Source organism: Musa acuminata, chromosome BXJ3-11, assembly GCF_036884655.1.
Source record: "Musa acuminata AAA Group cultivar baxijiao chromosome BXJ3-11, Cavendish_Baxijiao_AAA, whole genome shotgun sequence".
Lineage (NCBI taxonomy): Eukaryota > Viridiplantae > Streptophyta > Magnoliopsida > Zingiberales > Musaceae > Musa > Musa acuminata.
In genome coordinates this window covers 6,240,694-6,268,207 of record NC_088359.1, presented here as the reverse complement: position 1 = coordinate 6,268,207, position 27,514 = coordinate 6,240,694, and the positions used below count along the sequence as shown (strand labels likewise).

The following is a 27,514-nucleotide window of genomic DNA, read 5'->3' as shown; positions in this document are numbered from 1 at the left end:
TTTTGATCGTGATAGATCACTTTGGACCATACAATCCTTCATAGTTTATAAAATATATATTTATAATTTATATTATTTATCAACTGTTTACTAAAATGATTATTTGTGAAATCTCAAATCTTCTCTTTTATAAATCTTTAAAAATCTTTAAAAAATCATAAGAGGTTTTATGAAAATTGACCCTTTGAGGTTTTGAGGAGACTGACCCTTTACATATGAACACAAGAGAATACCACAACTTAAACAAAACCAACTAAATTCGTGATAACTCAACACTATAACAAATCATTTATACCGTCAATCTCAAGCCTAAAAAAAAATTTCATTATAAAAACCAAAATTAAGAACAGCGGCTTGTATTCCAATGATTTACCTGAGGCACACCTTTAATGGCACACCACACTCCAGCTTATTATGTCTAAACAATGCTGTTATAAATATAACGATTCTTCGCTGGCAACGGCACGATAACCTAGTTGAAGTACTAAAACATGATCTACGAGCTGACAGTATACATACCACACTGGTCCAAAGGGGAAAGAGGATAAGAAATCCCTCAAATGATAGAATACAGATAATGACCATCACGTTAATTAAAGCAACCAAGGAATCTGTAGAAAAACACAGAATCAGGAGTTCAGTTTCATGTTCTTCAGCATGCTGATGACAAGAGGCAGCTTCTTAGGAGCCCTCTCTTTGTAGTCCCTCTGCAAGGCCTCTGCCGCTAGAGATTGCAGGTTGGAACCCTCTTTCTCTTCCTTGTTCCGTCCTTTCGTTAGCTGATTGATGGCAATACTACACTGGAGACATTTAGAGGGTGGATCAGAATGATTGTGGCGAAAATGTCTCGGGTTATCAAGAACATTCTTACCAAGCATACACCATAGAGAGCTCTGGTGTTCTTTCCTCCAGTCAAGGTAATGGTGGATGCATAGTACTTTTTAGCTGTCTGAAGATTTTCCAAGCCACCAATGGTATAAAGAACCTGTTGAATCAATGTCTTGAGAATGGTAAACCATGTAAAACTTAACTTGATGCCCTCAAGATATGCTGTAAAAGAAATTGAATTGCTGAGAAAATGTATAATGGACACAGTTTGAAATCCACCAAAGCACCTCTTATGTCAACCTGATTGCCAGGTTAGGGAACTTGTAAGCCTAAGAGGACCTGATTCTATTGAGCTGAGAGGATGACAATAACCTTAAAGCAACTCACATACTAGACTATATCCATGAGATTCTGAACAATTTAAATAGATACATGGGAACTCCTTCGTCTTTAATGGACATTTTGTCTGATTGTCATCAACTGGCTGAGACCAGTAAGATTCCTAGGACTTGTAATTACCGAGCTCATTTGCCGGAAAATTTTGCTAAATCTGAAGGTGTATCTAAACCATATTTATGCAAACTTTGATTTGAACACACGTTCTTTTCCAAAAAAACAAAAATCACAAACTTTCCACCATTCTATAGCAACTTGATGCCTACTACCTTATCACCATCATAGTAACCAATGCTTTAATGTTTAAAATGCACCAAGATGCAAGAAAAAATCACCTCTCACCCAATAATTATATAGGTCTTCATGGGGAAATTTTTCTGTCATGTACAAAGACATTTTTGCATTCTATCATTTCCGAAAAAGTTAATTAACTATGTGGATATGTAAAAGACATTATTTGAGACACCCTCCAACCCAAAAAAGGTGTGTGCTTTTACAAAATCAATCCTAAAAATTAGAAGAAAAAAAAAGACAATAATTCTTCAAAGAAAAAAAAAAACTTCTTGACCTATTCATCATAACAAAACCATTAAACAGCCAAATGAATAATTTGTCCCATTTCCAAATTGTCTCATATGTTCTTTGCAATTTTATTTGCCACATTCACTGAAGATGGAGGGACTACATTGTCAGATGATAGAAATAAAAGAAAAGAAGAAGAATTCATTAATTAAAGAATATTAGCTGCATGATGAACAACCAGTTTATTGAAGAAGAGCAATACAAAAACCTTAAATAAGCTATTATCTAAGACACTAGTAGTAGGCCACTTGCCTCTGCATAAGCTAGATGATATGGAGGAACTGTTGGTTGAGATAGTATCAGCTCCTCATAACAAAAGGCTGCTTGCTTATACCTAATTAGAATAAGAAGCAATGAAGATATTTTATGGACAGTAGAACGTGTTAGATATTATTCCAAGAATGTCAATCAAGATAACTTACATCTGTAGAGACATGTAGATTTCAGCCAGTTCTCTCCAAGCATCATGATCTGCCATGAATCTGATATGAGATCCAACAATTAGCAATACATTACCTTTTAAAACATTTTCAACACAAAGAACAAAACATATTCAGATAATAGTATATAAGCCTGTATACAGTTCTTACATTTCTAAGTATTTATTGAGTAAATTGACAGCAGCTGATAAATCTCCTTGTGATTTCGCTATAGCCACCATTCTTTTGTGGATTAACTGCATGGAATGGGGCTTACACTTTCTTTAAGTCATTGCTCAAGAAATCATAACTAAGCCATATCAGCCAAACACAAAATCAATAAAAAAGAAAACCATAAAACTAAGATATAATTTTATATGTTTTGCATATAGAAATATTAAAAAAGAATAGACGAAGACTGTACTTGATCAAGTGGGTTGTCTTCTAGAAGGCGTTCATAAGCTTTTTCTGCTTCGGCCCATGCACCTTTGGCCTCAAGCAGCAACCCTTCTAATCTTCCTGGAAATAATTGCATCGAGCATTTGCTTAGTAGAATAAATAGTACAAATCTTTGCAAGAAATCAACAGCATACGGAATAGACCTCAAGGTTCGCCGTACCGTACCGTACCGGCGTTTCGACCCAGGCTCGGTACCGGTACGGTACGGTATACCGCTCGGTACACCCAGGTGTACCGAGCGGTACACTCACGTGTACCGAGCACTGTACACTGCTACAGTGTTACTGTACACTGCTACAGTGTTACTGTACACTGCTACAGTGTTACTGTACACTGCTACAGTACTCGGTACGGTACGGGGCGGTCCGCGTACCGGTCGTCTCTCGGACCGGTACGTACCGCCCGTACCGGGCGGTACGATTCGGTAAGTAAAACCTTGATAGACCTCATAAATATAGTAGCTTGCATTTTTTCCAATAATTGCTCTTTTGCAGGTTCAAGAAATAATAAAAAGATGTAATACAGTAAACATCAATTATAAACCACAAAAAGAAAATGTTGGTTTTTTCTAGGAAACGTGTCCATTTCCCTTCTTTCATCTAACAAGAAATATATTCCATGGAGTCTCACAATTCCTGCTCATATTCTTTCTCTAAGATTATGCAACATGAAATTTCATGCTTACAGAAATTTCACATTATATCAAATTATCGGGGTACAAAGCAAAGCAGGTTGTATGGCTGCCGGGCATGTGATTGGTAACAACAAAAGCATGCTGGTGCTAGCATCAACCAACACCTTAAAAAGAAGAAAAAAGAGCAAAAAATTAATCTCGAAACAAAAGATAGTGCAAACTGCAAAAGACTATAGTCCATTCCCAATGGTCCAAAGGATAGTCACAAGATAGAAATTAGTATATGGCTGATTTAATTAGGCTGTAATTAAGTTATTTTTAAAAGAAAGAAGTTTTAGTACTTGAATCATAGAAATTGTCTTCTAGAACTCACACAAAAGACTAGAATGGTCACTCTAATACTGCCAAAGTGGAGCAAAAATCAGCCCTGACATTTTCAACATGGGACCATTTAAAATGCGAGTCCGTTCTTATACAAAAATCAATGAGTTCCACCTGACTGTCTAACATAGCATCCAATGCCACAATTAAAGAATATGTCATTTCCACATATCATTCCCCTATGTCAACTTAAGGCTTAAGCAACTCGACACTGTTGCTCAAAACTTTTAGCACATATAACCATCCTACCAAATAATAGAAGCTGTTTATATATTTAACCAAGCTGAGATATTCTTAGCTAATGCAAGAAGTAGCCAAAACCACCCCTAAGAATAAGTGTTCCCCATGATAAGCATGTCAAGTGCATCCATCAACTAAATAAAAGTTCTCACATAATAATCTCTAAATATAGTCATGGTCCCTTAAATTCAAAATTATTTGATGGAGTAAAAATAGTTTGTCTCCTTGTCTTTCTTCTCCCTGCATCTTAATACAGTTTAACTATATCCAAATCCCTTCAAGAATTTTCAAGGATGGAATTGGCACTTGGGAGACAAGCCACATCCAACAAGATGAAAAAAGAAAAGAAAACTAATTGTAACTGTTCATAAACTAACCCTATTTAAATCATCTTCATGATAAACAGGTGTTATATAATATATGAACGGATTTCTGATTTCCAATAACGTGCAGCTCATATCAAAAAATTAGTTTCAACTCATGAAAGACCTTAAATATAACAAAAGATTACAATTCATGAAAAAAGTTAAATACTAACAAAAAGTTTAAACTCATTAAAATGATGAAAATAACTGAAGGCATTGTAAAATAAGCAGCATGATTATTACTTTCTAACTCTTCACGGCAAAAGTCTACTATGGTAGCATAAGTCACTAAATATATAATGGTACTTGAAAACCTTTTCAGATATCCTAGGTGACAAACCAAGGTCTAAGATCTCAAACTTCTGGCACAGATCTACTTATAGAAAAGATGTGTTAGTTCACTATACGAGACAAATGCAGTCACTTAAATGTTTTGCTTCATACAGAAGTTTCCAATTCTATGTAGGTCAATCAATCTCTATGTTAAACAGAATTATGCTGGCAATGAAGATTCTCACCAACCCTTGTGCTTCCTGGGAATTCTTTTGAGAGAATTGCAATGCAATCCTGCAAAAGAAAAAAAGAAGCAAATTATATAGAACTACATTTCAAAGTAACATGATGAGTGCCTTAACCATGCGAGCTAAATAGTCAAGCTTCAGAGATAAAATGATTATAATAGGTTTTATTGCGAGTCCAGCTATTATCGTTTCTATGAGAATATCTATCGTTATGAAATATTATCATGGGAAAATTAACTAATGCTCACAAGAGGTAACTGGTTAGACTAGACCACTTAAAACTGAAATTGCAACATTCTGGTAGATGTCTCCATTTGTAACTTAACTTCCTTTTCTTCTCCTTGAGCAAATTAGGAAATTAACATAGGACATGGTTTCATGTGGCAGCCTATGAGTTTATATAAAACCCACTCTAAAGCACTAAACTTTTTCCAGAGTAAAAGAAAAATGTAACTAGACTAAATTAAAATTGAACCCAAATCTAGGTTCATCACAAATCGAAAATCATGTTGGCTTTTCTTCTTTCCGCATCTAGTGTAGACGCCTCAATTTCCACAAACTCTCCCCGGTCTAAGAACATTCATCTCCAACGAATGGATGATGTAATAATGAAGGGATGAATGATTTTTTTCTACCATAATATGTGTAACTGGTGTGACACCACAGCCTTTATCCCAAAGTGAGATCAAGAGAATTGGAGTGAACAAAAAGTTAACTATGCCATATCTTATTCTCCTCTCTTCCCCAATCATCCTATCACCTAATTACATAATCCCTAAAGCTCGAAAATCCTTGATGTCCTAGATTTTTCTTTGATGGTACATGATCTATGAAACCCCAAACTATTGAAAACCTGAAGTTGTTGGAGCTATCTAGCAAAACGAACTAGTGAATCAACTTCACAATCAAGTAAAACTAGTCAAGAAGGACAGGATCAATGTCTTCCTCGCTCCTTAAAGTCGGTATGTGTTTTAATTTGTGTTACTTACTTTTGTTGTCTTGAACTGATTTTTTCTATTTATTGTGTCTTTTTACCGAAACTCTCCTCTCTGTTTTGTCCTTTTTTTCACCAACTCAATTCCCAATTCCCTAGGCACTCACATCTAGGTTGTCCTGTGTCACCATCCTTAAGTGAGCCTCCACCTCTAATAGTAGGAAGCACTTTGATGAGAAAGGTGAAAGTATTTGTTTCAAGCTACCAGGCTACCAGCCATTAAAAGCTTGCATAATATTGGTTGAACAACTTTGCTTCATTTGACAGAATAAAACTATAACATTCAGCGTTGGTATGAGGACAGCATACAGAGCATCAATAAGATTGTTACATTGCAAAGTAGGAATTATAGGTTACCAACCATAGAAATAGCCTTTATACATGCTAGGCAAATTCTGCATGGATCTGACCTTCCGCATACTAAGAAATGTGGGAACCTTTTAGACTAGGCTGTCTTGGTAATTTAAAGATTGTGCATAAATATGTTTTTTAATAAAATACAAAACACTCTGGAACAGTTTGGCCTCGAATATTTATTTACCAATTGAACATGTGTCAAAGAAAACTCAAAGCGTTATAGTAAAGGGCGCGTATAAAAGTATTGATATATCAAGACTATTATCAATAAAATACAGCAAATAGAAAACCTAGTGAACCTTGATCTAACCAAAGGGCAATAGAAATATTTACGTTTATCACATGAGGTTCATGTATCTCAAATGTGAACAAACGTCTGTGGTAGTATCAAATAAATTGTAGGCCATATAATAGTAATAATATTAACCTCAGGACTTGGTGTGTGAATATCTAATTTCAGACACTCTTTTTACAGCAACAAATTGTAGTGCTAAATTATTGATTCTGTGCTATTTCAGGCATTTTCCTACATCAGTCAATGAATTAGGAACTTAGCAATCTGATACTAATGCATACTAGGACCTCTAGGTAACGAAACAAATATGTGAATATCTTGGGATCGGAGACCATAAGAGGCAACTGCAATGAAAATAATCCACAAAATCTAAAAAATCATTCAAGAACAAAATTTATTCTTATGGACTCTAAAATATATTTGTTTTTGTCATGCAATTAGCTTTTCTATTGATTTTTTTATTATATAAGAACTGAAAATGAATAAAAACTTTTTTACTTGGCAATGGTGAAACACAACAAGCATGGAATCACTCATTGAGCATAAAAGAGAATGGAAATTGCTGAAAGCACCATGGAAAAGTGTTGCATTGGTTAGAAGGTCTATATAAGTAAGAGGAACATTAAAAAAGTAGAAAGCAAAATACAGTTAGACAGATTGACAACAACAGAAAGAGAGAGTGGTCCTACCTTTGCAACATCATGTTGCTGGCAATCCATAGCAGCAAATGCCACCTGCTCGTATAGGGTCCATTCTGCAAAATAAGAGAAACTGCTCTGAATATTGTTTCCCTCGTTGCTCAAATGAACTTTCCTATTTTCCCATTTTTTTAGTAACACAACCTCGTTAAACTAATAACAAATTTTGATTATGTAAAGATCTCTTAGCTCAATATCTGGGATGGGATGGGATGGGATGGGATGGGATGATGATGCTTAATACATGGTTCAAAATGTTTAAGCTTATCTTTTCCTTTATGACTTAAACTTGGCAGGCTCCATAGTTCAGATCTTTGGTTTTACCGGCTAATCAGCACAACTTGATTAGTTCCATAAATTGATTCATTACTCCCGATACTTAATAAGGTATCTGGTTAACGGCCATTTTCCTTGGCAAAAAGATTACAACATTAATAATTAACTTGCTTATAAGACTTGTTTCATGACAGTAATAGGACTTGTTCTCTGATGTCAAAATAACCAAGCACTGATTAGAAGAATTGTGCTATTAAATTAATCTCCCCTTAAATACTGCATATCTGATTGTGATAAAATCCTCAGTTTTCCATAGGTTGCATCTTTAGCATTCAATTGTCCCGTAGTCTCTTTTTTTTTCAGTTGGTTGACTGGATCTACTATCGTGAGTTGAAGAGCCCAATTGCAACTTTTCCGTACATATTTGACCTAGTGGAACTATGATCTTTACTCATAAAGACCTGTTTAACAGACAAGCAACGGTATACTTCGATTGATACACTGAGGTGCACCAATAACTCTGCAGTTGGTCTAAACGAAATGATATTGGAACCTCATGATCAAGCCGTGACACCCACATGGTCACTCCATTAGCAAGTACGAGAAGATCTCAATAGAACTGTACGAATTCTCATGAGATCGATCTCGTTTAAGGGAAAGAAGGCCTCCCTCGTGTCCGGACACGAAAAAATAACCAAATCAAGAAATTCAACCAACCTTCTCCTCCGAGCTTGGATCGGGCCTTGGGGTCGTTCAAGATCGAGAGGCCGTGTTTGAGGACCTTGTCGGATCGTCGGGCCTTTAGCTTGCGGACGAGGCAGAGGTACTCCTCCGCTCCTCCGCCGCCGTTCTCGACCTGGCTCTCGAGCCGATCCAACCGCGCCGCCTCCTCCGCCCGCACCATCCGCACGCGATCGCCGGCAAAACGCTCCTCCGCGGGCGAGAAAAGGGTGAAAGAGATGAGCCAAAAGAGGAGAGCGCCGGCTGCGGTGGATCCAATCTCGTCATCAAGGGATCGATCGGGACCTATTTAATTCGGAAGATCCGATTTCTCCCTTTCAACATCCACATCTCAGCCGCCCAATTAAATCGTCGACTAAACGAACGGATGGAATGAAATAACGAGAGGGATGGAGAGTCGAGACCCATCGTCGACACCGGATCCGATAACATCTCGGGTTAGTTACCGGATCCGGATGTGGAACGTTAGGGATTGCATTCCGCGCAACTGTCGTTCAGATTCGTGCAACGAATTGATGGGCGGTGTGGATGCTTCGTGGATGTCTAGAGCTAAGAGCATCATGATGAGATCAACCTGCGGAAAGGCTTACTCTTCCCATACCATAGAGCATATTCTGTGGCCACAGGGTTAATATGATATGGTGCATTACATTGACTCGATACCTTGTACTTGGACGGGATGATCGTTTGTTCTCGTGTTATCAGGGTTGATATGATATGGTGCATTACATCGACACGATGCCTTGGACTCGGATGAAATGATCGTTTGTTTTACACTGTTTGAAGTCATATGAGACGACGATCAACCTTCGTTTGTATGTATAAAAATCAATCTCCCGACTAACCTTAAGGGTTAACTTCAAATACTCAACTCCTCTTAATTCCACTGACTTGAATTTCGGAATGATCGAGCATTCACATGAGCAACTTTCATTCCTCTCAAGTTAGAGTTATTTTTAAAAATAAGGAAGACATGACAGATTTATGATCTTATCATACATATATATATTTATATTTATTTATTAACCGGTGTGATTTGGATTATAGATTCTAGGAACGGAAACCGAATGAACAATTGACCCACTTGGAACTAAACCGTCGATGGATCAGAGCGAAACGAAACAGTTACTGCAACAAAAGCAACTTTGCTCGCGTGCCTCACGAAACAACTACAGGAGCACACCTTCTCGTACGATCCGATCGGTCTAGAACCAAAAGACTAGAATGCCAGTCATTCCATCACCTCCATTTCACATCACAAAGGATTTGCTTTCGAGTGTAGTTGTTCTGGGTGGATATCCTTGCATTGGCGTTTGACACTGTTAATGATCCAAGAAAAGTGATGCGGTCATTTCAGTGCTTCATGGTACTATGAAAACTCATATGCTCAGATCTTGTGCTTTGTGCTGCATGTGTTTGTTTGAGCTACAACTGTGCTCAGAATGCATAGATGTTGTCAGTTCAAGGTCGAACACCATCTACCATGACTTGTAGGTCTGCTTCCATAGAAATAGCAGACTTTCCATTGCCGCGAGCTTCTCCCAGAAAGCAATAAGAAGCTGATCTGTTTCTCCATCCCTACCACGATGAATGCCACAACAAAATCCTTCATATGTTACTAACTAGGCATGAATCTGTACGAGACTTAGCGTGTTCTTTGTATCATCTTCATCGTTAGGACAGTATATTATGGTGTCTCTCACCATCGAATGTCTCAGGATTTTGGAGGCACATAAGTTCGCTTCGGATGTGATGTACTGTAGTCAGCATGCAAGGCGGTTGGATGAGACTTGAAGCGGCGTACTGGCGGGTAAAACGCTTGGGCAAAACTACAGGGACGGGAAAGAACCAACGGCGAGCATGGGCGACGTGCAGCTGTGTCACCTGAACAGCAAATACGGTATTTATTCCACGAGAAGGGCGAGCCCGGAGCGGGGCCTACCTCACTCCTGTGGTGGTGGTGGTGGTGGAGTCACATTGAACGGGAAATCCAGTTTCCTGCCTTGGATGAGATAGGAAAATTCCACTCTCGTACGTGAGATGCAGTTCCCGGGTGGCCCCCACTTCACCTCACTTCTCTCGCTCTTTTACCGCAGACGACGAGACGAAGACCGACCTCTGTCTCGGCGTACCTTCTGTCCCTACCCGAGGAACAAATCGGTCACCTTCTCCCCTACCGCCACTGACCCCCGTGCGATCGTTGGGATCGAGCCAGGTATCTCGCTCCGCCCCCTCCGATCCTTCTCCAGCCCCTAATTCATAGGGTTTTCACGATTTTTTTTTTGTGATCATGTGATTCGTCGGAACCCTAAAGCATTCGCCGTGGTATCTGCCCTAGTTGAAGTAGAAATTGATTTCTGTGGACTCTCGCTTGATTGATTAAATCTAAGTGTGGAGATCTTTGGATTCTGATAGTTCAGTCTTTTTCTTCTGTTGCCTTATGTATATCTGCTAATCTTTTGGTGTTATCTGAGGGTGACTTCCTCTTGTAGACTTTGAACAGGGAACTGTACAGAACGTAATATTTCGCTTCCAGGATTTGTTACCAATCTAACATTCTTTTTCGTTCTTTGAGTTGGCGCTGCTGCTTTCCTGCAAAAGATTTTAGCCGTCTTGAATCAGATGTATCAAATTTGTGTTAGTTGATATGTAATAGGAAGATAAGATAGTTGGAGGTTTGGCAAAATATTGAAGGAGCTGAACCTTTTTTAGGTGATAAAATTCGTTGTACATTGCACCTCCGGAAATGAGTTTGGACAATGAAGATCAGGAACTGCTCGAAAGAAAATATGTATCTGAAAAGTGAGCAACTCTGTTTGCTTGTTATGTATTAGTGTTTCTGCTGGCTACTTATGTTTTTTGGCTTCTTTCAGGCAGCCTAAAGTATCATATACAAGAGAATATCTTTTGTCTTTTAGCAACTTGGATATTTGCAAAAAATTGCCCAGTGGATTTGATGTTTCAATATTGAGGTACAGTTGGTTAAAATCTACTAAGAAAGCGTTTGTTTAATTTTTTTCTCCTTTTAACCATTTATCAGTGGTTTTGCTCCACTTGCTGTTATTTTCTTTTAGCAGTGAGTTCGATGAAGCATCAATTATTGTAAATGAGCAACAAAGAGGTGTTGGAAGATTAACTCAGAGTACAAAGCACAGTGAGTATGGATCATCACCGCCAAATAGGTTAGAAACCACAGGTAGTTTTCCTCGAGGAAACTTTGGGAGGTGGGATGCACATTCGTCTGGAACTAGCAATAAAGATGGAGATGTTCAATCTAATCATGAAGGAAGTACTCAAGGTTTGTATGTTATCTATGTTACTATTAGTTGATAAAATTTCAAGTTGTTTTGATGCTGTAGCAGTGGCATAGTTTCATGTTGACATTATCAATACTGCAATTTTTTTTTCAGTGTTTCTTTTTTGTAGAATAATAATGTATGTGTTTTCGTCTCTTACTGTTCCCAATCCTCAACTTTTTGAAAATTGCATGTTCTGAACTCAGCAGTTGGAATTGCAGACCACATGGCATCATTTGTAATGCATATTGAAGTTCTACTGTCAGCCACCCATGTTATTGATCATAAACCTTTACAAAGTCAAACAAAGTTTTTAGTTTCTATTGGAATTCAAGAATGCTAAAAAAATACAGATTGGTGTATAAGACCTCATTGACCAAAAATAAAGAATGAACAGAACAGATATCATTAAAATGCACAAGTTTATATGATGTGACCCTCTGAATACTTAAAAAGCTTGTCAATAATGGATGTGAAAATTTCCATTTTTCTGCTTAAGGAGTATCTTATATTGTCTTTTAGTTCTGTTTTTCTTTTTATGTCAAATCATTTCATTTTCAACAAACTAAGTACATTTAGGAAATCTATGATTTACATTGTTTTCATAAGGAATTGGGTGGTCTGAATTTTCTCAGTGTTACACAGTAAGATAATATAGTGCTTTTGCCTTCTCTTTTTATCTGCATGTGAAAAAGGACTTATGCTTAGATAACTATCTAGTTTGTGGTGAGTTGAATTTTGTGTGTAAGCAAGTATTTCCCTTTTTTTCTTCTAGTAACAAATTTGTGATCCGTGGTACCTGTTTTATGTAATAGCCAACTATCGATAACAATATCTCCAGTGATGTCTATGATGGCATATGGTGTATGTACCTTGTGACAACTTATTGATATTTGAAACAGTTCATAAACTTGAGGACTATGGGAAAGGGGGATCAGTAATTATGTTTTAATGTCAATATCATGTATTGGTATTATTTGCTTTTGGTTTACATGATTTGTCATAAACTGCCATTGACCAAGATTTTCTGTTATTTAATTTACAATTAAAGGGAATATTAAAATTTGTGATACAAAGCAATTGCAAAGTGAACCAGACACGGATTGGACTCAACATGTGGCCAGCAAAGATATGGCCTTGTTTGGCCATAACATTGGGTCATCCTTCCATATATTGGACAACAACAGCAGTCTAGCATTGCTACAGTTTCTACTAGCCAATAAGGCGCTGAGGAACATGAGTTGGCACCTCGAGATTTACATGATCAGGTTGAGAACTAGTGGCATAGCAGTAGCCTTACTTTCAAGAGGCTTTGGGATGATGATTGCCAGCTTCAACTTGGAGTTCTACAAGCACAAGAAGAGAATTCAGCTTCCACAGAATTCCTATGCACAATAAGAGTTGAACACCAGCGGCCATACATCAGTTTAAAAGGAATAAAGGCCAAAAGCTTTGAGAGATGATCCACGAGTCCAATTGGAAAGGGAATAATGGTTGGCGACTGTTTGATGGGCAGCCAGACCCCAGTTCTCAACAATAAAGGTGTTAGCCAGTTTTGGGAACCAACCAGTCCCAATCGAACATGAGTTGGGACAGGTAGGGCCCTATTTGGACACCAGTAAAACAGTAGGGTGTTCCCATAGTTTAGCTAAGGCTCAATTAAGGATTTAGTAACAAGATGATTGTCCCACTTTAAATATGTTTTGGATTTAAATTACAGCTCAATATTGATGTAATTAAAATATTATAGTCTTATATTTACAGGATTTTGATTACATTAGTAGCGCTGTTGATGCAAAATATTATAAGGCCTAGCAAAGGCTTGAAATATATTTCATTCTTTTATATTTATAGAGTTATAGTTGGTTTAATGGCCCTTGGGAGGCTCCCCTTGAAGTAGAGATGCATTAATATCTTAATTTTTTTTACTTTGACATTCTTTTTCTGCAATCTCCAGTGTTTCATAATCAGATTTTCTGCTCTATGAATTATCTCAATAAGGACTCAGTTTTGGTCGTGCATATGAACAGAATCAGTGCCTATCCTAGTCCAAGATTGGGTTCATTTTTGGTTGACGTCACAAATCTCAGTCCTTCCATCATCTTCTGGAAGGACAACTGTCAATCTGAGAAGCTTCTTGCTTCCTCACTTGTGCGATCTTGGAGCAATCTCATGATAAATACTGGGTAGAGCTTTCATGGCAATATACTAGATTACTAGAATAGAAGAATCTGACTAACTATTTATGAATGTTGATCTTTATGTTGACTGACAGAGATTTTTTCTGTTTTTAGAAGTCATGGTCTAATTCACCTGTTTACATGCTTGCTAAATAGGTTCTTGCCTTTTTATCTTTATAAACCGAAGTGGTTCTGCTACTCAAATGATGCAATTTTCAAATTCCAGACTCTGGTAGGCATTCTGGAACCCAATCTAGACGTTTCTTGCAACATCCTGAGCATGATGGACTTCTGGGAAGTGGTACATATCCAAGACCTTCAGGATATGCAGGATCCTCAGCACCAAAAGCTAGAATGGCTGGTCACTTTCAGCTTAATAGAACTCATGAACCTTATCAGCCCCCACGACCTTATAAGGTTAGGCTATCTGAGAATACAGATATAAAGTATAGTTCATTAAAATGTTCATTTTTCCTTATTCTCTTTATTTATAGTTTATTATCTTTGATCTTTTTCTGTTAAGTTCTGATTGTTCATATGAATGTCTTTCTGTCTCTATTGTCACATATATTGTCCTGATATAGGTCTGATCCCATAAAAAAATAAGATAATTTTATGAAAATATTCTTTGTTTCAGGCTTTACCATTTCAACGGAAGGATGATAAAGATTCATGTAATGATGAAACATTTGGTTTGGCTAATTATTCAAGTGAGGACAGAGTGGAAGAAGAGCAGAGGAGAAGAGGTACTTTATCGTAATGATGAAACATCAGTTCGTAATTACATTTGCTCAGCTTTATCTGTTCCTTGTTTAAATCTTTTAAGTAATGAGACTATATACTTTTTATTATTTGGTTTTCTTTTCTTCATTATATTGACAATGCAGAGTCCTTCGAATTGATGAGAAAGGAACAACAGAAAGCACTGCAAGGGAAGCAAAAGCAGATTCCTGATAACCAAAAAGAGAAACTTGATGCCGATATTATTGCATTACTAGAGAACTCGGCTGATAAGAAAAGCATATTGAATGAAACTCACAAGGCGGATGATTCTTCTTCATTGTCTATAAATGATTCTTCCAGGCCTCTGACTATGCGAGTGCCTCTATCTCGGCCACTTGTACCGCCCGGTTTTTCTAATACAACACTGAACAAAATCCTTCCTATTCAGCCTTCAAACACTAACTCGTCGGAGGTACTAATACATAACCTTCTACGGAGTAACTGCTACTGAGAAATTTGTCATTTTTTCCTTAGGAACAGATAATACTGGCAACTAGATGTTTTAGATCTTGCTGTCAGAGTAAGCTGGGAAATGAATCTTTATTTCACCTATTAGTGGTCTTCTTTTACTCACAGTAGTGGTATATTCATATATTGGTTCAGCACATGGTTTTGGATCTTGATACTGAATCCTATACTGGTCCCTGGCTGGATCAATATGGGGCTGGCAAGTACTACATACCAACATGGTACACTGGCATAGTAGCTGGCACTGAGAAGGTGGGAGGAGGCTGAGAAGGAGAAGAAGAGGACGAGAACAAGGGAGAAGAGAAGAAGAGTGGAGGAGGAGAGGTACCAGGTGGGTGGCTGTGCGAGGTGAATCAGGATTGAGAGAGAGAGAGAGAGAGAGAGAGAGAGAGAGAGAGAGAGAGAGAGGGCATTAAAAAAACGATGTCTGCATGCCAATTCAAGTTTAGATCATCAAATGTTGCCCGGTAGTATATGTCCATAAGCAACAGATTTTTTTAATAGCTATTATTATATTGTTTAACGAAAGATTCAGTTGTCATATTTATTGTGCTTTTCCTTGTCTGATGTTCTGCTTATCAATGCTGAATACTAAGCACCATGGGTGATGGCAAAAGATTAAATCATCCTTTAGTAGAAAGTCTAGAGAAATGATGCCTCCATAGCCTTCTATTTCTATTAACCACATCATTAAGGAATTCTCTTAATGGTTATACTCAAGTATTTATAATAACCTAGAAGCTCAGTTCTGGATCAATATTGTGGCATCACTGCCATGCTCACTTTACCTTTCAGGCTAGATTTGTGGATACTGTGGACAACCTTCCTCTAGATGGCACTGATAATGGTCAAGAAAAGAGGAACCAAACAGATCCATTCTTGAACAACAGAATGCTAAACAATGGCTCTATATCTGATGTCCTTGTCAATGACACAGATAAAATTGTGATTCCAGCATCAGGTCTTGAAGTTATGAAGCTGTTAGCAGATGCTGAAAACATATCCTGTGCAGCCTCTGGTCTTCACAAAACAAACAAAGTTTGTGAAGGAATCCTAGAGAATGATGATTCAGGCAAAAATGAGAAGACTTCTGAGATTACACACACACTTGTTGAGGATAGTTCTCTGTTAATTCTGGAAAAGTTGCTTGGTCATTCTCTGTCCAAAAGTTCTGGCAGTCCAATTTCCTCTGAGGTATATGATTATGATCATCTTTTCTTTCTTCTGTACATTTTTTTTATAAACGTTCTATACCTTCCTACCTTTCTTTAGATATAATGGTTGTCGTATGAAACTATGTATTAAATAGAACATGTGCTCATCAAATTGCTGTATTATTTTCTTGTACATCATGCTCATTAGGTTCTACTATACCTGAAGTTCACCTATAGTGGGATATGAACATTTTCAGTTATTAACCTTCTTGAGAATGTTTTTTCCTGAATCAAACTATTATCACGAGGACTTCAAAAGTACATATGTTGAACATGGACACTTGTCAGATGCTTCCAGATAATATGACTTTTTTTATCTTTAACATTTATTTATGTTAATATATTATATACATAGAATACTTAACTAGTATGCAGAAAACTTTAGGACTTGTTGAAAATTGGCATATATGTATTTGAATTACTCTTATGAATATTTACTACCTGTTTATGTAGTTTGTATGATGCTTATATATTTCATACATGATGATCATAGATTGTCATATTATACAAAATATAAAAATTTCAATTTCACATGAAAATATACATGTATCAATTGCCATGTGCATGCTGTGTCATAGCTTTTTTTCACAGGATCTGCCATGTTTGTGTATGTGCATCTGTCCATGCTTCTTTGAGATCAAAGAGTTGGATGTGCTGTTTTACTTTTATTTGTGTTGGTGATAACTAAATGAATTTATGAGTTATGACATTACTCTAGTAGGGGTGAGGTATGTGCTCCACAAATTTGGAAAAAAAGCTGCATTTCAGGAGGATTACCGGCATTCAGAATTTTATAATCTATACTATCAAAAAGCATTACTTGTTTTTAGTTGCATCCAGAGAAAAACAATCAAGGGGCCCAGATGTTCAAATTGGGTTCCGCAGCTTAATTATCTGTATCCTAATCTGATCATGACTATGGTAATGTTCCTGTAGTCAGAAACCTAAACCCTGATTTTCCTGAGATCTAATAGACCAACTTTTGATGTGAAGAGGTCTATCAAGCTTCTGCTCGAGAATGCTTTGTGAAAAGTTCTTAATACATATGGAAAAACTTTGAGGACCACAAAGCATATTTCAATTTCTCATTTGTGTTTTTTAAGTAAAAGCTTTGAAATCAATGCAGAAGTCATGGTTGTCAAATACATTTCTATATGTCTTTTTTATAAGTACTTGTGCTATATCTGGCAATTTCATAAGTAAATATTTTGCTTCCATGTTTCCTAAAGCAACTTTTCATTCAGTTCAGACTCATGAATTCTGACCTTTGGATGGTCCCTCCAGACTGACAGTTCACTGCCTCTCATACTCTGACAGTTCTTATCATCCGTCGTCCCATATTGATCATGCTTTCTGGAATATACTCATTTAAGTTCTAAATGAATATAAGTAGGAAAAAAAGTGCATGTTAGAATAACTAAGATACAATGTCATGAATTAAGGGTAAAAAGGAGCATATTAGAGAAGGTTCAGTGAACCCATATATCATTGCTACTTTTTATTGCACAAATATCTAGAACTATTATTTTTTACTTGTAATTTGTTATTATAAAATTATTTGCAATCTGCATTACTCAATTATAGCTGTCATTTTTTTAGTCTTTTTTGAGCCAAATCCTGTTATCTTTTATTAGTAATTCAAGCAGTTGACTTGAGAGAAAAAAGCTGGACTTAGGGGTTTAGGCATTTAAGTGCTCCTGTGGTTGCTTGGCCTAAAATTTCAAAAGCTCTTGGTGCCTTATGTTGGTGGGGGTAGCTGAATGGCCTAGGCAGCTGCCATTGACAACCTTTTCCTGCCATGACTTGTGCACTATGTCACAGTGATGTGCTTTGCTGGCCAAGTGTCAGTCAGCATTGTATCACAATGTAAATGTGTTTTGAGATATTCTTATACTAGTTGTTGACATACTTAGAATTTCTTTTGTCGACAGATCTATTATAATATGTCCTGACATATGTATGCCTTTGACATGAGCGCCATCATCTTCATGATTTTCCTCTCTTAAAACTTGTGTCACTTGTACATGAAACAGATTTTCTATTGTTTCATTGTTGCATAAAGGACATACGATTGAATTTCAGGTTAAGAATTCCCAACCATAAAGTTACAAGTAATTTGGATTCTTGCAATTTTGTAGATTGCTTATACTTTATTCACTTTTTTAATCTATTTGAATTGTCAAGAGTATTGTCTGTGTTCATCTCTTTGTTTATTCTACATACATATGCACATACAACTGTAATAATGACTTATATATGTCTACATGTGTGCCTGAGTACAGACACGAGAAAGTCTTAACCTATATATGACTGATAAGGAGCTTAAGTGACCAAATTGTTGTGTTGTTTTCCAGAATCAAGATTTTAAAACAGATGAAGAGACTTGGGTTCCTACAATTTCTGAATCTTCTAAATTTGCTAGTTGGTTTGTCAAAGAAGGTAAACCTTATCCTGTTCATGCCTTGTAGGAGAATCTTGTTCTTTGCTTGAATGGTAATCTAATATTTCATATTCTGATGTCCTCACAGAAAACAAGCATTTGGATGATTTCTCATCAAAAGACTTGCTCACTATGATTGTGAATAACGAGAACGTTGGGTCACCAGCTTCTGTAGATTCTTCTAACAAAGCGATTGAGCATATGGCACCAAGCTTACCATTCAAACATAGTGATATGACAAAGAAACTTGATGCATCTCCTGCACCTAGTCCTGTTGTACTCACATGTGAGGACCTTGAGCAGTTAATCTTGACTGACACTAAAGGCAGCAGTTCAAATCTGCCGCATGCTGTTCTGGGAACGGGGATGACAAAAGATGGAAAATTGGAACGGCAAAAATCTGAAGTTGATGATCATGCGTCACAACATCTTCTTTCTTTATTACAGAAGGGGACAAAGAAAGAGAAAGAGATGGTATCAGTAACATCTCCTGCTCTGGAAATTGGATCGCTTGAAAGATTTTCCATAACTGACACATGTTCTGGTGTTAATCTTGGGATTGTTGAGTCCAATTCTTGCAACTCTGAGACAGTGTCCAGCTCTGAGAAGAACCTAACACTCGAAGCATTATTTGGGTCAGCATTTATGAGTGAGCTCCAATCTGCTCAAGCTCCAGTCTCTGTACAAAGAGTTGTGGATGATGGAGTCAACACTACTGCCATTCCGACATCGCTTGGATTGCCATTTCCAAGTCCAGGTATTAGTTTCTTAACTTCTAATTCTCGTGATTATCAACCAAACAAGCCCATTCATGAAATAGATATGGTATTTTTGAACTTTGTTAAAGATGTCCAATGTATTCTTGGCGTTGGCAAAGAGCAAAGAAACTCTCCTGTTGAGGACTTGAAATTTAGTGCTGCTGATTTTGAAGAAAAAGCTCCAGAAACGCACTTGCCAGATGAGCATAGTTTGATTTCTGTGAGTGATTCTTTGGACGCTGTAACCTCTGACCCTTTTATCTTTTTGAATACCAATAAAAGTGAGCATCTATTATCGTGAAAAGAATGTTGAGCGTCTCAATGATAAATGCTATTCAAGAGATGCAGAATGCATCCGACCATCTGGTCTGGATGGCTTACCTTCTTTTTGGAGCCTGCATGACCTGGTTGGTTCTGATTCTTTTTGCCATCATTTACAGGGAATGACAACTTCTCAGTTACCTCATAGGATCAATCGTGTGAGGCCTCTTGACCCAGGGTTGGATCCTCTTAATAGGAATCAACAGATGAAGTCTATGGGTCCTGAAGGCATCCATCATGGCCCTTACCTTAATTTTCCTGAAAATATTGTTCCATATAATAATCCACATCATGGGAGCGATCCACGCATCAATCCTGCTGCCTATAATTTGATGTTGCAGCAGATGCCAATTCCGGGAAACTTTCCCCAACAGGTATTTCTTCAAGGTTTGCCAAGAGGTGTACCGCTATCTCATCCCATGAATCATATGCAAGGGTACATACCCAAGATCAGCAATGTGCACAATATGTCATTACATCATCAGCAGCCAAATTATGATGGCTTGGGAATGGGAATGCAAGGTAAAGTTTCTACTACTCTCCGTGTCTTCCCTATTGGTTTGGTTCACTAACGTTATAATTTAATTTTATTTGGAACCTTGTGTGACCCTGATGTGGAGCAGATTCCTAGTCTGCTTGTTGTTTGTATGAATTAAGAATGAACTTCAGCGGTATGGCAAGACTAATGTGGCTAATTCTTGTACTTGCCACTTTGCAGAAGTGTAGTAAAATTCAGCTGCATGACTGAAATGCACAGCAGTTAAGAGTAGATTGTCAATTGTTCAGTAATTGGATTTCATATTTTAGTACACCCATACTGTAATTGTATATAGGCAATGCCAGAGTGCAAACAAACATCCAGTACGTCTGAATGTTCTAGATCCTGCTATGTATTAGCCATTATGTCTTCGTGATCTCAGTAAAGTTCTAATGCATTTTATTTTTCTATCTTTTTGTTTATATTTGTGGATTAAGCCTGCATGTGTTTTCGTTTGTTTATATTTTCCTTTATGTTTATCTTTTTGTTTATATTTTTCTATCTTCTTTCTGATATTTGTTATATTCTCCTTTTGTTTTCAACATGCAGGATCTCTTGTTGGAAGTGGCGGAAAAAATCATCCGGAGGCATTTCAGAGGCTGATCGAGATGGAACTGAGAGCTAATGCAAAACCAGTTCACCCTGCGGCTGCTGGCAACATTCCTGATATGTATGGTCCCGAATTAGGAATGAGCTTTAGGTATAGTTGACTATTAACAATGTAGTGCTTTCATATCACCAGAAGGTTGTTGAACCCCTTGTCTGCGCGTCGGTGGATGATGTTTTTTTTTTCTTTTTTTTTAATGCTGGTGTCTTTTTGCATCGTGTATGATAGCTTTTCGAATAGCCTCAACAGGAGGTCTGTATGTTGAACTCTCCCCTCCCAGAAGAAGAACAAAGAAGTAGGATGTAGTTGATGGCGATCCAGATGAGAGGGAGTCGGTTCTTTTTTTGTACTGTGTCAGTAGCTCATTAGAACAAAACTTTTTAAGGTTCTGCTCTAAGCCTCTAGACTGTTTTAGTGTCGGCAAGAGGACATGGTAGGGTTTGATATCGGTGCAATGTTAAAACTCTTTTTTCAGAGATCATAGCTGATCGCCATGCAGTTGGCACAGCTGCGTGCATGCTGTACTTACTGTGTCGTCCAGGTTTCGTGTTCTGTTCCTTTGCATGGGCGTCATGGTGCCTGATAAATTCTCAACTGTTTCATGGATCATAATGTTTCTGTACCGTTATGGCTGTAGTTGAAAACATTTATATTAAATCTAAAGTCTCATACCAAAATAAAATAAATTTATAAAAAAAAGGTGTTTGAGAATTTGCTTAAGATTTCAAGCCAATTGTTAAAGAATATTATAGATAACTCTCAACGCCGAGTCCGTTGATGCAATGTCAACGGACGATGACGCGTTCATACAACAATGAGTGCTCACCGAGGAATGCGTCCTGCGGACATTTTGGCTTCCGCGGATGTAAACTGCGACTGCGGCGATGGCGCATAGGGACCGCCAACGACGACGGTAGCACATGACCCATCTGCTTCTTCTTCGGGTGGTCTTCTGCATCTTTCAGCATCAATGTCTGTCATGATCACGATGCAAATCACGCATTTAAACCTACAACAACCCGGGGGAGGTCACCCTCAAGCTGTTTAAGGTAGCTTCACATTCGCAATGTATGGAGTGCAAGCAATGTATACTGACCTGAGAGTCATTTTTGTTGGAAGTTGGTACAATAACTATAGCCCTATCAAGATATCCCTACTGCCCCCTTCACTTCCCACTCAGTAAGGACATCATCCAATCATGGCAATTTTCCACGCCAGCATCCAAAGAAATTTAAGTTTTAGAGCAAGCACCCTTTCTAGTCATGTATACTATCACTTCCTAAATGAAGAAAAGGTGCCCTCCAAATACATCGAAAGTAGGAAGCTTCCCCTTCGTGTTTAGAAAGGTATCCTAAAGCTGAAAGTAATATATATAACAAAATAACACTGATGATAAAATTACTGAGATATCAGTGACATTATTTGATTATTAGGAAAGATTCATTTGTCAAGATTGACTAAAATATCAGTCTCACATCACTAAATTACTCTTCTAATGACAGTGAAAGATCACCGGGAATGGGCTGAACGCAATGGCAAAAACTTGATTTGACTTTTCATGTTAGCTTAGACTTGAATTGCTTGTGCTAAGCCCTTGAAGGACTCATATAAAATTCTTCAAGAAATCTAATACCTGAATCTTAATCACAAGAAGTTATTCCTCCAAGAATAAGGTATGATTGCTGTTTAGTCCTACATCCGCTCGGATACCATAATGAATCCATTTGACTCGTCTAATAAGATTAATTAGATCAGAGTATACTAGTAATCACACTCTCCCACGCCCATGCCAAGCTCCGCACGCGACGCACCTTCCGCCATGCACGCGGACACAACGCGGGCAGCTTCACAGCGTGTGCACGTTTATCGCGCGACCAAGACCACCAAAACCACCCGCCGACTGCTCACCCGCTCGGCCCGGCTGAGCGAATCCTAGGGACCCCAATTGTGTCCGATCCATTCAGCACAGGAGTGGGTGGGAACCGGGTAACGAAGAGAATCTTCTGCTCAACGAGATTTCGCGGGAATTCCTCTGCCACCGGCGAATGTCCATGTCGGAAGAGACAAGTGTCCTCGCCATTGCGATCCTCGGATGCGTGTCCTTTTGTGAGCATCTCCACCGTAAAGCGGCCAGGGTGCCCCGCGGTAACACTTTCCCCTCGCTTCAAAGACTTGAATCCCGAAGAGTAATTCCAGAGAGAGAGAGAGAGAGAGAGAGAGAGAGAGACCATAACACGCAGTAAGGATGTCTTTATATAGAGACCACGAAATCTTCATGTAGAGACTACAAGACCGGTGGTTTGAGGTGTGGTTTGGTGGCTGAGGCACCTGAGCTCGTGTTAGGTAGGAAAGGAGGAGGTGGGTTCATGGAGGAACTCTTCATCATCTCCGGGAACTTTTTGGTGCAGGTCACGTATGGGGTGTACATGGTGTTCCTGAATGGCGTCTTTAATGCCGGCGTCAACCCGTTGTTCCTCGTTGTCTTCGGGAACTCGGTCACCGCCGTCGTCCTCCTCCCCTTTGCCCTAGCTTTCGAGAAGTGTGTTGCCTCTCTGTTGCGGTCTGGTACCTGTTCTACGCTTGGGACTGATGCCCTCTTTATTGCATACACAGGAAGAAATGGCCGACCAGGTTGAGTGCCACGTTGTTGTCTCATTTTCTTCTGCTTTCCTTGGGAGGGTAAGGATTTCTGCATGTATACTTCCTAATTAGCATTTCTTAGAAATAATTGCTGAATCTACCTGCATGCCCACCCTCTCTCTCTCTCTCTCTCTCTCTCAAGTTTTCTGTGCCCAACAGTTCCCATCAAGGCCAGAGAGATGCGAATCATTTATGAACTAGCAGCGATGAATATATGAAGAATGTCACAAGTGAGATTCTAGTGAGATTAGGAATCTATAGATGAACTTAACTCTGTATCCTGTGCTGCTCATCAGGGTGACCTTATTTCAAGCTCTAATGTTGGTGGGAATCAAGAAAGCATCTCCAGATGTTGCCTCTGCAATGCCTAACTTGACTCCTGGTCTCATCTTCATAATTTCAGCCTGCCTCAGGTACCCAATAAACAAGTTTATGAGATCTGAAAGCATGCATGTAAGCTTGCAATACTTCAATCGAGGGTTTTGCTTATGATACTGACAAAGAAATGTTTGGGTGGTCTTGCAGGTTTGAGAAGTTTGATGCATGTTGCTGGTACAGTAGAGCCAAGATCATGGGGACTCTGGTGTGCTTGGCTGGGGTACTCACAATGTGCTTCTTGCAGGGCACATCTGAGACACCAAGGTTGGCAAACAATTGGTCATTTCTCTTGGCTAAGCCCTTGACATTGGACAAGGCCATCAACAAAGACTGGGTGCTTGGCTGCTTCTATCTTTTGGCAGGGGTTTTTATCTTGTCCTGCACCACTGTTCTGCAGGTTTTCTTTTTTCTTGTTGCTAGCTTTCAATCCTAATTTTGTTACTTAGTCAGTCACAATCTTAGCTTTCAAGATTTAGTAATTTTTATCAGCAACTGAAGTCTCATGTTTCTCCTTTTCTATCTTTTATACAAGTGGTTAATTTCATTTATTTAACCAGCATATTAGTGTTTATGATAATTGTTACGTCAGGTAACTGTTCAGCCGTGGCCTTGAGGCCGTCGCGGCTTGGTCCGAGTCTGGAAGGCAGTGGTCTACGGGTGGGGGAGCCCCTCGAGTCTGCTGGATCTCCAAAGGCGGCGATCTCCGAAGGCTTCGCTCCTGCACAAAGGTCGGGTCGGGGTGCTCGACCCGACCCCTCCGACGATCAAGTCAGTCAAAGATGTGGAGGGGGTTTAGGAGGAAAAACCTCCGTGGGTTGAGTTATGCTGAGAGTGTCCTCCTCTTCTTTGGGGAGTTCGGGGGTATTTATAGACGGATTTAGCATTATCGGATGTGACCGCCCGCTGGAGCGGGATGGTACCTCTGATGGCGTCTGACGCGGCCGCTGGGGTCGCGTGGTGGAGTGGTTTGCCGCAGGGTATGGGCGGAAGCTGGTCGTCGCCTTACCTTGCCGTGGTCAACCATGCCGGGTCGGGGGTTGCTGCGTGGTAGCGGAAGTTGTCAGCGCGGGTCTAGTCAGCATTATTGTCTTCAGACTCGGGCAGCCTGGTGCCCAGGTGGGGCCGTCGTCGTGGCACGTCATTCGGCCATTATTTCCCCTATCAATAATGATGCTTATTGTGAAGCTAAACAAAAGCTAATTAAAGGGGGAAAAAAATATACCAAAAGCTTAATTATACAGAGGAGAAATAAATGGTTGCAGATGTTGATCAGGGAGAACAGAGGATATATATATGATGATCAACTATTTTTATGCAAAGATTTTTTATGGGTTTCTTGATATTTCTTTCTAATACCAAAGGAAGTACAATGAAGAGCAATCTGGAGTTGAGCATGACAAACATGTATGCTGCTTGCAGGCTGCAACCATGCTGAAATTTCCAGCACCCTTGTCCTTGGTTGTCATAACCTCTGTGATGGGCTCCTCTCTCACTGCACTGCTGCAGCTCATAACTGAAGGCAAGATCAGTGTTGGTCCTACCACCATGAGCATCACAAGCATTGTGGCAATTGTGCTTCTGGTATATGCTATTCTCTCTGTATTTTTCTAGTCATCTCTGTAGCAGCTTGAGCGCTTATTGAGGACTGATCTCATGTAGCACCAAAACATTATTTTTTCAGCCATAATTGGTGATAATTGTGGTTCTTATGGCATGCAGGGTGGAGTTGTGATGGGCACATGCATGGCATTCCAAGGCTGGTGCATCACTAAGAAGGGTCCAGTCCTGGTTTCCATCTTCTGCCCCATCCAAACAGTCAGCACTGTTGTTGTTTCAGCTGCACTCTTAGGACAGATCATTAGCCTCGGAAGGTATCAGTGTTTCCAACTCAAGTATAATTCCTGCAGCTCCCATTTGTAGACTTTTAATTAGCATAGTTGTTATAGCTTTATCGAGTATAATTCCTGTAGCATGGTGATGGAAGAAGAGTCCTGACCAGAGAGCACATCATCCTCTTTTGCAGCCTAGCAGGAATAGTCCTCATGTTTGCAGGACTGTACATTGTTTTGTGGGCAAAGAAGAATGAAACTTTCAGCATGCTTGATGTGGATGCTGAGCCAGAGGTGCTTGTTGAAGATGTTGAGAAGCCACTGCTGTCTTGACTCCAGGGGCAAGTAGAACTAGTGTGAGATATGCACTAACTCAGTCATAAAATGCAGAGTCCATGAGACCTGCTTTGACAAGGTTCTGCCTTGATGGAGAAGAAGAATGAACCATACCTTATCTGATGTACTCAGAGCACCACCATCATGTAAAGTCTAGCTTCTTTATGCAAATCATATGATAGTTTAGCTAGTGATCTAAGATTGGGCTATCAAATGATTTGCCACGAAGATTATGGGTTGCCACATGGCGGGCGCCTCCACCGCCGCCAGCCTCTAGCGCCCTTGCGCGTCGCTCGTGCCACTGAAAAGCCGCCGCCCTGGATCGCGGCATGCCGTCTTTGCATGGTGGGAACAGCGGCATCGCTGCCATGGGGGCGGCGGAGGAAATGCTGCCCTCTGAGGGGGTTGAGAAAGGAGTGCATGAAGGGCAAAGGTGGCCTTGAGAACGAGGGGTGCGGCGGCGGAGATCCGCGAGGCAGGAAACCGCCTCTGGCTCGGCACGTTGAAGACGGCGCTGGAGGCGGGCGTCTGTGGCCGGCTTCTAGGAACACGAATCATAAAGCTATCGGACATGACCAAAACAAACGGCCCATGATTCACTGCCGGCAAAACAAATGGGCCGGATTGGGTTGGGTCGAACAAAATCGAGCTCAACACAGACTCAACGCAAACAAGTCGACTTGACCCAATCTTCGTCATTTTAGCCCATAAGAAATCTTGACCCAATTTGCACAGTAGGTAGGTTGCAATGAATGTTTTACGTTTATATCAGCATAAGGAGAATTTAGATGCGTGATTTGGTCGGAAAAAAATTGATCTTATTGAATGTTGTCTATTTTGTCTTTACTATCTTAATATCTTGAGAGAATTAATTATGGGGCGGCCATAAGGTCCAAAAACATGATTGGCAAACGTTAGCTCATGTGAATACTGTTGCCTTTGATTGATGAATGCAAGTCAAGTGCATGCAATTTCGGTAAGCCAAACAAAATAAATGAAACCACATTGTGTTGATTAATATTGGGGATGGAGAGAGCATTTTAAAATAAAAAATTAAAGATTAACAATATATATATCAGAAAAGATAAACGTGGTTTAATAAATTTCACCTAGATTTATGAAAAAAATTAAATTCTTCATAATGCGAGATTAATTATAAGACATTCAGCTATTCTCACTCAAATATTACTTTTTATAGAGTTTCTCACATGAATTTTAAAAAATTTATACTTTTTTCTCTCACCCTCTATAAAAATTCTACAGAGTTTACACCATAGAGAGAGAATATGGAAACATAGAAAGGATTTCTCATATGTTTTGCTTTTCTCATATCAAAACTTAGGGATACATAAGAAATTTATAGAAGAATAAAATCTTAATTATCAAAGTTTTCTTCTTTCACAAGAACTCCTCGTAGTATTAGGATTCTTTATCCCATTAGGATGTTGATTTCAGAAATCCCAAAATACTTATCAATCTCAATAATTAAAAATAATATCTTTGATCAATGCACTCAAATATCGACCTATCACGATCATAC

General features: G+C 39.0%; 3 protein-coding genes across 7 annotated transcripts; 2 read left to right on the top strand and 1 right to left on the bottom strand.

Annotated features, from left to right (window-relative positions):
* Window positions 1-303: 303 nt before the first annotated feature.
* Window positions 304-8,551, bottom strand: LOC103970656 (uncharacterized). The gene is made up of 9 exons (XM_009384523.3): window positions 8,163-8,551; window positions 7,161-7,225; window positions 4,823-4,871; window positions 2,650-2,744; window positions 2,397-2,482; window positions 2,229-2,288; window positions 2,059-2,140; window positions 872-985; window positions 304-800 (listed from the first exon to the last, which is right to left on the bottom strand). Exons 1-9 carry the CDS (start codon window positions 8,347-8,349, stop codon window positions 630-632), a joined length of 909 nt encoding a protein of 302 aa, XP_009382798.2. The 5' UTR covers window positions 8,350-8,551; the 3' UTR covers window positions 304-629.
* Window positions 8,552-10,268: 1,717 nt separating this feature from the next.
* On the top strand, window positions 10,269-21,265 carry LOC103970655 (uncharacterized). Of its 4 annotated transcripts, none has more exons than XM_009384522.3 (13): window positions 10,269-10,401; window positions 10,899-10,988; window positions 11,060-11,158; window positions 11,264-11,484; window positions 13,889-14,079; window positions 14,300-14,408; window positions 14,550-14,857; window positions 15,709-16,107; window positions 18,482-18,566; window positions 18,656-19,324; window positions 19,415-19,545; window positions 19,766-20,168; window positions 20,734-21,265. In XM_009384522.3, exons 2-13 carry the CDS (start codon window positions 10,933-10,935, stop codon window positions 20,892-20,894), a joined length of 2,832 nt encoding a protein of 943 aa, XP_009382797.2. In that variant the 5' UTR covers window positions 10,269-10,401; window positions 10,899-10,932; the 3' UTR covers window positions 20,895-21,265. The 4 variants fall into 4 exon arrangements, with proteins under 4 accessions (XP_009382797.2, XP_009382796.2, XP_065030936.1 ...); XM_009384521.3 differs by having other exon boundaries at window positions 11,261-11,484; XM_065174864.1 differs by having other exon boundaries at window positions 18,656-19,545; window positions 20,734-21,013.
* A 1,690-nt stretch (window positions 21,266-22,955) lies between these two features.
* Window positions 22,956-26,145, top strand: LOC135582307 (WAT1-related protein At5g47470-like). Of its 2 annotated transcripts, XM_065175418.1 has the most exons (8): window positions 22,956-23,134; window positions 23,200-23,330; window positions 23,405-23,470; window positions 23,728-23,844; window positions 23,957-24,206; window positions 25,229-25,390; window positions 25,529-25,680; window positions 25,833-26,145. In XM_065175418.1, the coding sequence occupies exons 2-8, from the start codon at window positions 23,218-23,220 to the stop codon at window positions 25,969-25,971; spliced, it is 999 nt and encodes a 332-aa protein (XP_065031490.1). In that variant the 5' UTR covers window positions 22,956-23,134; window positions 23,200-23,217; the 3' UTR covers window positions 25,972-26,145. The 2 variants fall into 2 exon arrangements, with proteins under 2 accessions (XP_065031490.1, XP_065031489.1); XM_065175417.1 differs by having other exon boundaries at window positions 22,960-23,330; window positions 25,833-26,097.
* Window positions 26,146-27,514: the final 1,369 nt, after the last annotated feature.